The sequence below is a fragment of the Corvus cornix genome, chromosome 2, assembly GCF_000738735.6.
Source record: "Corvus cornix cornix isolate S_Up_H32 chromosome 2, ASM73873v5, whole genome shotgun sequence".
NCBI classification, from domain to species: domain Eukaryota; kingdom Metazoa; phylum Chordata; class Aves; order Passeriformes; family Corvidae; genus Corvus; species Corvus cornix.
The window spans coordinates 2211775-2221159 of NC_046333.1; the positions used below are offsets into that span (position 1 = coordinate 2211775).

Genomic DNA, 9385 nt, shown 5'->3' on the forward strand with positions numbered 1-9385 from the left:
CATCTCACTGGATGAGAGGTGTTCCGAGGAGGGAGTTTTCCCTTTGGGATAGAGCTTAGCCAAGGATGTTGTGTCTTGTGACCTCATGCTCTCCGTCCAAAAAACAGCTCTAGAAATTATAAAGCTGGTGGGGGAAGATCCATCAGGAGCAATATCAGAATCCCAGAATGGTTTGGGTTGGAAGAGACCATAAAGATCACCTCGTTCCAAGCCCCTGCCACAGTCAGGGACAGCTTCCACTAGAATTCCACACCTTCCTCTAGAAATTAATGTTATGGAAGCTTTGGTTGTCCCTCCAAGCAGGGTTTGAATACCCCAGTTTTAGTGAAGACAGACACACACTCACTGAGGGCCGGCACAAACTTTCCCAGGGCTGCTGGTGTTGCAGCTCTCAGGCACACTATGGATTGTCGCAAACCATCCCCTGAGCTGATTTAAGGCACTAAACTGCCAGAGCTGTAGTTTCTGACACTGAAATGTTTCAATATGACTTTACTGGCTGCATAACTCTGTGATAAAAGAGAAGCAAACCCAGAGGAAAGGGAATAAAAGCGGTAGGAAGTGGAAAAGCAAACAAAAGCTCAAAATGCTGCCTGAATGTTTTCCATTTTCACTTTTATTTCTCTTGCTGCCCTTTCAAATATCTCCATGGGGTTTGATAAAACACCTCTGGTGGTTGGGAATGCAGGGAGGTGGCAAAGCGCTGCCTGTGGGATGGCCACTGATAATCCCCACAGCTTGGTGGTGAAGGAGGGATGTGGAACAGGTGGAAAACACCCAAAGTTGTATCCTGATGTGGGTCCACGGTGCCTGTTGGACTCTGGAGTTCCACCCCAGCTGTGCTTCCAGATTTGTGACTTTCTCCCTTCTCCTTCAAAAAGCAAACCCAGCTCCTGCTCCCGGCACATTCCCACTTCCAGGGAGAGAAAGAACCACCCAGGGCATCAGCTCTGTGCTCCTTCAGCTGCCCCAGAGCCAGGCAGGTTTCCTCAGCCCCGTTTTTGACACACCACTCGTGCCAGTGGGCGGGCAGACCACATCCCCGTGCCAAGGTCACCTCGAGACACTTCTGTCCACATCTTTATTTCTCCACCTGCAGGGCTAGCCCCGAATTCCAGGGTGAACACTCCCCATCTCTCAGCACTGCCGGGAGCTGATCTCCGCCGGGACAAGGGGACATGTGATAAGGTTATCACTGCCGGGGCACAAGGGGAGAGCCCAGCCCTGCCCAGCGCCAGCTGCATGAACACACAGCGCCTTTCCAACTCCTGGAAAAGGAGTCCCTTCACTCAGGGTTTTAGGATCGGTGGGTTTGCGCTGGTGCTGCCTGCCCGGGAGATTTTAGCAGGGTCATTCGGGGCCAGGGGGCTGCCCCTCCCCGGAGAGCCGCTCATGTGCCGCTGTTGGCAGCGGGGAGGGGCAGCGGATTGCAGCCGCCGGAGAAGGGGAATCGCGAGTGACAGCGGTGACTCGCGGCTGTTCCTTGGACTGTGGGATGAATTCCAGCGGAACGAGCCGCAGGCAAACGCGGGGCTATGCGGGCCCTTCTGACTGCACTTCCCAGAGCGCCAGGGAGCGTTCCAGAGGGAAGCCAGCAGCGCTCCAGCTCCATGATTTTGGCGGGGGGGGGGTGGGGGGTGGTTTAACACAGGGATTCCCCACCCCTGGAAACAATCAGGGTCAGGCTGGGCTGACGCCTTGAGCAACGTGATGGATTGAGCAGGTCCCTGCTCCTTGCAGGGGTGTTGGACTAAATGATCTTTCAAGGTCCCTTCCGACCCAAGCCATTCCATGATTCCGTGATTTTATTCAGTGGCTCCAATACGGAGCCACTGGCAGTTTGCCCAAGGGTGTTAGAAGAGGATGGGGGGCAGCTGGTGAGTCCTGCAGAAGTAAGAGTGGAAAAGAGAAACCTTTGGAGTCAGTTTTCCACCCTGACCTAGAGGAGGAGAATGGGTCTGTACGCTCTCTGCTTGCAGCTCCCAGGGAATTTTAGGCTCGGCAGGGGCAGGAATGGAGGTGTTTAGGGAATGACTGGACGTGGCTCTTAGTGCCATGGTCTAGTTGACATGTTCGGCCACAGGTTGTACTCGATGACCTCAGAGGTCCTTTCCAGCTTGATAAATTCTCTCATTAAACAGGGAGCAGCCAGGACAGGGAGAGCTGGGCTGGACAGCCCCCGACGGCGCCCACAACCAACCCGCGGGACGTGGGAACGCTTTGGGCCGTTTCCCTCGCTCGCTCCATTTCCGGAGAACCCGGGGAACGCGGGGAAGGCCGGGGGGCTTGCCAAATTCCTTCCTCAGGATCACAGGGAGCGCCCGGACCCCCTCAGCCCCGGGGGGCGTGGCCAAGAGGGCGGGGCGGGGCCTGGGGCCGCCGGAGGGGGCGTGGCCCGCAGGAAGGGGGCGGTCCCCGCGGCGCCCCGTCCCCGCCAGCAGGTGTCGCCCTCCGGGCGGACACACACAAGATGGCGGCGGTGGCGGGCGGCGGCGGCGGCGGCGGGACCCTCTGACGGCGCCGCCATGTTGGTGAGGGCAATAACGGCGCCCGGGCTGCGCCGGTGGTGCCGGGGCCGGCGGGGCGCGGCCGTCGCCTGTTTTCCGCTGGGCCGGGCGCTACTGGGTGTGCGGGGCGCCGAGGCCGCCGTGTTCCTGCAGGGGCTGCTCACCAATGACGTCACGCAGTTGGTGGCGGCGGGCGGCGGCCCCCCCGCGCTCTACGCGCACGCGCTGAACGTGCAGGGCCGCTGCCTCTATGACGTCATCCTGTACAGGTGAGACCAAGCGGCGCGGCGGAGGGGGGGGAGCTGGGAGAGACCATTGCGGGGTGGCGGGGGGTGGCTCCTGTCACCGCCACGTGACATTTCCGGCTTCTATTTCTGTATTAATGTGCAAAAAAGCCCTTCCTCCGTGTGTGTTTGTCATCACCTGCTGCCGCCTGCGTGCGTTACCCCAGCAGAAAAGTGCGATGGCCGTAATATCCCCATCGGGGAGATCGACTCCCCAGCTGGAGTTTGGGGACCTGTGTCCAGCTCTGGGGTCACCGGCACAGGAGGGACCTGGAGATGGTTCAGAGGAGGCCACGGGATTGTTCCAAGGGCTGGAGCCCCTCTGCTCTGGAGCTAGGCTGGGAGAACTGGGAATGTTCCCCTGGAGAAGGGAAGGCTCCAGGGAGAGCTCAGAGCCCCTTGCAGGGCCTAAAGGGGCTCCAGGAGAGCTGGAGAGGGACTGGGGACAAGGCATGGAGGGACAGGGCACAGGGAATGGCTTCCCAGTGCCAGAGGGCACGGATGGATGGGATATTGGGAAGGAATTCCTGGCTGGCACAGGTTGCCCAGAGAAGCTGTGGTTGCCCCTGGATCCCTGGAAGTGTCCAAGGCCAGGTTGGACAGGGCTTGGAGCAGCCTGGGATAGTGGAAGGTGTCCCTGCCCATGGCAGGGGGTGGCACTGGATGGGCTTTAAGGTCCCATCTAACACAATCCATTCTGGGATTGTGTGACAGTGGAAGGCACAGCTGAATGAAACTTCTCCCCCAGCTGAAATTCCCCTCACTCAAGGATAGAGAATTCCACATGGCCAGACCTGTTTCTGCCCCTGGGAGAGGTGAGGGCAGTGTTTGCTAGGAAAGAGTACAGCAGGCAGCTGAAAGAGTTCAGGTGTTTCACTGTGGGGAGGTGGGTGCTGCTCTATGTGTGCCTGAAAATTCCCCAGGTTTCTGGATTTGCACCAGGATCCAGATAAAAATCCAACTTTGGCTCCTGCTTCTGTGGGTATCTGTTTTCCTGACCTTGGGGGCGTTACTTTTTTTAGGCTCCATGGGAGCACAGCAGAGGAGCCTCACATCCTGCTGGAGTGCGACAGCAGCGTGCTGGATTCCATCCAGAAACACCTGAAACTCTACAAGATCCGCAGGAAAGTCACCGTCACCCCCTGCCCTGACCTCTCCCTGTGGGCTGTCATCCCTGGGGAACAGCCTGGGGACGCCAGTTCCCTCCCAAAATCTGCAGACCAGGCTCTGCTCTTAACTCCTGACCCCAGGGCAGAAGTCATGGGCTGGAGACTGATTGCAAAGAAAGGAGCAAACCTGTCGGAGATTATCCCTGGGAGTCAAGTTGGAGACGTTCAGGATTACCACAGGCACAGGTATAAACAAGGTAAAGCCACGTTCTGTTTTGCACTATGGATTTTTGGGAGTCCATATGCTGATATAAAGCAGGAATAAGTTATAAAACCTCCATTCTTATGTTGTAATGTGTTGCAGTGGGGAGTAATGCATTTAATTTGTTAATTAATACATGTATTAATTGCTACTTTTGAGTATTAAAGTGATCTGGTGGTTAGAATTCTGTCTGGTGGTGGCAATGTTTGGGTATAACTTTCTGTTGTTCAGATTATGGGCATTGGTCAGGAATGCTGAAAGAAAGCCAGGATTATTCATTTTCTTAAAGAGAAGCTGCTGTGGTTTGAGTAATTTTGGTTAATTTGGGATGACACACAACCCGGGTGTTTAGCTTGTTGCTGAGGAAGGAAAAGGAAACACCCAGACATGGTTTCCTAAAAACTTCCTGGCTGGACTTGCCGAGTTAACTCCAAGGCCAAGGAGGTTGGAGAGGGATCTCGGTCCTGGGAGCCCCAGTGCCCTTGATTTTAGTAGGATAAGGATTAAATTAATTGGCAGAGCGAAAGGTGATGGTGCTGTGCTGAAACTGGGACCCGTTTGGGTTGGAAAACCAAATCGATAATGAGTCAAACAATTCAGAGCACAAGTCTACCGAGGAGCGTTTACCTGCTGGCTTTGTTCTCCCCCTAGGAATTCCCGAAGGTGTGAAAGATCTCCCCCCCGGAGTCGCCCTCCCGCTGGAATCCAACCTGGCCTTCATGAACGGCATCAGCTTCACCAAAGGCTGCTACATCGGGCAGGAGCTGACAGCCCGGACCCACCACATGGGCGTGATCCGCAAGCGCCTGCTGCCCGTCCGCTTCCCAGCGCCCCTTCCCAGCCCTGGCATTCCCGAGGGCGCAGAGATCCTCACCGAGTCGGGAAAGCCGGCCGGGAAGTTCCGTGCCGGAGGAGGAGAGCTCGGCATAGCCCTGCTGAGGTTGGCTCATGTGAACGAGCCGCTCTGCATAAACCTGGGAGGGGACAGAGTGGAGCTCAGCGCGACCACACCCGAGTGGTGGCCGAAAGCTGCTGCCAAATAGATGAGGAAGCACCGCTTGCCTTAGGGAGAGTCTGGTTTGTGTGGGGAATTTGGGAATGCTGCTGTTTGGGGTGGCTGATGGGGGGCTCTTCCAGGATTCCTCAAATCGGGACTAAACAGCAGGACCCCAAAGCTGTGGCAGCCACTGGGTTGGATCATCCACTGAGTGCTGTGGAGAGACAAATGCAGGGAATTGCACCTTTTCCTGAGGGTAATCCCCACTTTTTTAGGGGTGCTGTATTTAGGGGGTGCGCTGTGTTGTTGGGTTGGACTCTGGATGGATTTCCAGGCTGACACTCACTCCCTCAGACTGTGCTCCGTGTGTGTTCCAGCTGAAGCAGTGGGAGCAGGAGTTTCCCTGTTCCATGCACTGAATTTTTCAGTTCAGAATAACCATTCTGTGGTATTATAATTTTTTTTTTTTTTTTTGAGTGGAGATCGTGCTGCTTTTATTAAGATGTATTCTCAGGCTGAAGTTTTTTTGCTGCAAATTGCTCCTTGCATTGAGCTTCTTAAACTTGCTGACGGGGCTGGCATTTCTTCCCACCCTGGAATTGTGTTCAGGAAGAGGAACACTTTGTGCTTCATGTGCCAGACCTTGATTTTAATTCATCCCAGCTGGGAAGGGTCTCAAACCTCCTGGTCCTGTCTCCTGGTTCGGTGCCAGTGGAGGGAGCACAGCCGGTTCCTCTGACTCTCATCACTCAAACCGTTTTTTGGGAGAGGAAAGGGATATTTTCCAGCACTAACTTGTGCTGGTGTGTGCCCTGGGGTGTGTTTATGGCAGAATAATCTCTTCCTAGATCTGTGTGCCCTCCAGTTGCCAACAGCAGTTGAGGGGTGGATTTTTTTGGCATCCCCATCTTTGCTCTGGCATCTTGTAGAAAAATAGAAATCCTCACTTTCCTTTGGCAGGGGTTCCCTCACTCCCTCCCCACAGCCAGGGAAGGGACAGGGTGTCCCCACCTCCCTGGAGAAGGGGTCAGTGCCACATGTGCTGGCTTAGCCTGGGCTTCCTGAGGGAGGATTTTCACCACGTTCTGGCTCTTCACCTCCGCGCTCTCTGTACTCCTGGCACCATGTCCCTGCTGCCACCTGCAGCTGGGCTTTTCTCCATCCACCACCCCTGAGGGTTTTCAGAGCAGCCCAATCAATGCCTTGGCATTTCTTTGCTTCTTTTTCTTTCTGGCTGCCAACACTCCTCTGCTTCCCCATTTTTTTTTCCCCCCTTCTGCAACATATTCCTCTCTGCTTCCAAAGCCAACCAGCTCCGTGCCTCCTGACCCTGTCAACCTGCAGTGATTTATAGGAGCCCTTTTTATTTTTGTATTGCAATAAATCCATTACACAAAGGCACGATGAGAGAGGTGCCCAGGTGAGATCCCATTTTGACCACAAAAAAAAAAAAAAAAGCTCTTGCATGAATATTTGTAACAAAACCCGTCCAAAATCACATTCTGCCTCTGTTTCAGTGTTACTGTGAAAGGAATTTATCTGTAAAAAAATGCTTATATTGATTAAAACTCTATGTTTGCTGTAAAATGATTCTGTGGAATACCTCATTAACTACTGTCTCTGATTTAAATGTGATTTATCTGAAAGAGATGATGCCTTTTATTTGCCTGGTGTGAAGACACACAACGGAATAAATGCGTTTTCAGGTTGCTTGCTGACAAGAACCATGCCTGAGACTGTTGGTCAGGTGTGGGATTGTTAACAAAGTCTTTCTGCCAGGAAAATAAATGAAACTGGATCCTGCAGAGGCCACAAAGGCGAGGCTGTGCTGGCCAGCTCGGCCTGAAGCAGCTTTTCCTCTCTGCCACCCATTGTGCAAAGCCTCCTCAGAATGGCTTTATTGTCCTGGGGTGAGCAGAGCCTGAACAAACACTGACTAAACTCCTCTGTTTGGGGAAGCCCTGCATCTTCTCTGCCTTAGACACACGTTCCTTTTGTCTTCTTCACAGTGTTTGAGAGGCTTTTGTTGCTGCCAGCAGCTGCAGGTGACACAGGGTTAGGCACAGGAGAAGGTGGTGCTGAAATGAAGAGGTGTTCGATGGCTTCTGGAAAAATAAAAAAGAGGTAGAAATGGCAGGGAGAAGCCCCAATCCATGTTAATCCTTAAATTTTTTATTCTCCCTCACAGCCTTCTCCATAATTAATGCTTTCAGTTGGGTGAATTTGGGGCTGGGGGCACAAGGGTTGATTTTGCAGGGATTTTTTATGAAGGCTGGAAAAGACCTCTTGGATCATCAACTCCAGTCATTAACAGCACTGCCAAATCCACCACTAATCCATGTCCCCAAGTGCCACATCCACACATTTTTTGGACACTCCACCATTTCCCTGGGCAGCCTGTTCAGGGCTTGACCTTTCCAGTGAGGAATTTTTTCCTGAGCACCAACACGGTGTCCAAGAGGGGCTCTCAGGTGACCTGCTCAGATTCCAGCCTCAATCCAAACAGCTGGAAAATCTGGGGCCCTTCCTGATCCCCTTTTTCTGCCTCAGTGATGTTTTCTGATGGAAAAGAGTGGAGTGAACACTTGGAACAACCTGAAATCCCAATGGGATAAGACAGGAGTCACTGGCAGAGATTGCAGAGGGGAATTGAAATGGTTGCTTTCAGAAAAAAAGAAGTTTTATCCTTTTTTCTGCCTTTAATTTTATTTTTTTAGTTTATTTTCTAGGAGCAGTGCTTGTCTTCATTGTTACACTTTTTACCTCTCCTGTCATAGTAAAATGCCAAGAAAAAAGTTGTCTTGGTGTGATGAGGAGTCCAGAAAAATGACTGCTAATACTTCAGTCTACTCTATTTTATATAAACATAAATAAATATATAAATATATATATATAATAGGACATTCTATATATGTATATATTCTACTGAGCTATTAAAGTCACTGCAATTCCCTGTTAAAAACATAATTCCTCACAGAGATTCACACTGCTGTGGCCAGGTTTTGTGTGAGCATCTTCACTCTGCATTACTTTAAAAAGCCCTTACCAATATTTGGAGCTTAATATCAATATTTTGAGTGGGTTTTCCTGCTGTTGAGACAGCGCTGAACCCTCTCAGGCCTTCAGGGAGTGTCCAAATACTGCCCAGACGAGAGTCACAAATAGGATTTATTCCTCATGGGCTGCCTTGGTGATGCTTTTCCACGAAACTCAATTTCTCCAGGGTTTTCAGGGCTGGAAAGTTTGGCAGCTTTCATCCCCTTTTCCCAATAATTCCTGCTGAAACCACTCTGCACGGGCACTGTGGCATTTTGAATGTTACTTTGAGAGGAGGGTGGAGCTCCTGCTACTTCTAATTATTTAATATTTTTGGGGGCACAGTTTCTGCTGGATAAAAACAAAAACAAATGCTACATTTTGGCTTTATTTTTTTTTTTTTTCCAACCCTTTCCCTGTGTGGTATTTTGCTTTTTCAGACTGTGAACCCTTCAAGGAAAAATCTTGGTTTGTTTTTTTTTTTTTTTGCTGTAACCCGCTGTTCTCGAGCCAGCGGAAATAATTTATTCCTAAACTGTTTTTGTGGATTTGTGTCTGGATTTCCTCTCTTTCCCTCTGTCTCATCCAGGCCAAACGGGTGTGGAATTCTGCTGTCTCCTCCTACCACTAAAATCAGAGTTTGCACTTCGGTGCTCTGCTGCCAGAACTCTGGAAATGTTTGGGCTTTCTCTGTTTTCCTTCATCCCTGCTTGAGATTTTTGATCTTTTTGGGTTTTCGGGGGGGGGAGGGGGAAGTGGAAATGGGTATAAAAGCTTCCTGTTTCAAGTTTATATATTATTTTATTCTCCAGTTGTGCTGACACCAGGCAGCTGGGAGGAGCTGGAGGGTGACAGTTGCTGTCTGGGAAAATCACTGGAGGTTTTGGGACAGAAACCAGAGGGGGAACAGCAACACAGCAAACAAAGGCTGAGGTTTTTAGGGAGAGCTGACCTCATTTCCTACTTATTGCTGTGTCAGAAAAGCTTCAGGGAATAAATGTCACATTTGGGGAAGGTTGTGTGCTGTGTGCCACTCACATTCTGTTCTCTCAGTGCAGTGTTATTCGTGTTTTGGAGTTGAACTCGGATGACTTAAATAAATGTGTGTTGAAGGGCAGATCTGTGATTTTTTTGGATGGGTATTTTGTTGTGGTTTTTTTTTTTTTTTTTTTTAATTTACTTGGAATTTA

General features: G+C 51.3%; 1 protein-coding gene across 1 annotated transcript; it reads left to right on the plus strand.

Annotated features, from left to right (window-relative positions):
- Window positions 1-2462: 2462 nt before the first annotated feature.
- IBA57 (iron-sulfur cluster assembly factor IBA57) lies at window positions 2463-6883 on the plus strand. The gene is made up of 3 exons (XM_039549774.1): window positions 2463-2776; window positions 3814-4157; window positions 4814-6883. The coding sequence occupies exons 1-3, from the start codon at window positions 2526-2528 to the stop codon at window positions 5203-5205; spliced, it is 987 nt and encodes a 328-aa protein (XP_039405708.1). The 5' UTR covers window positions 2463-2525; the 3' UTR covers window positions 5206-6883.
- The last annotated feature ends 2502 nt before the right edge of the window (window positions 6884-9385 follow it).

Excerpts from the sequence above, each read along its gene's own strand:
- IBA57 (XM_039549774.1), top strand. The coding sequence starts at position 2,526 with ATGTTGGTGAGGGCAATAACGGCGCCCGGGCTGCGCCGGTGGTGCCGG. Across the intron at positions 2,777-3,813 it reads TATGACGTCATCCTGTACAG|GCTCCATGGGAGCACAGCAG; the intron begins GTGAGACCAAGC and ends TACTTTTTTTAG. Across the intron at positions 4,158-4,813 it reads CAGGCACAGGTATAAACAAG|GAATTCCCGAAGGTGTGAAA; the intron begins GTAAAGCCACGT and ends TTCTCCCCCTAG.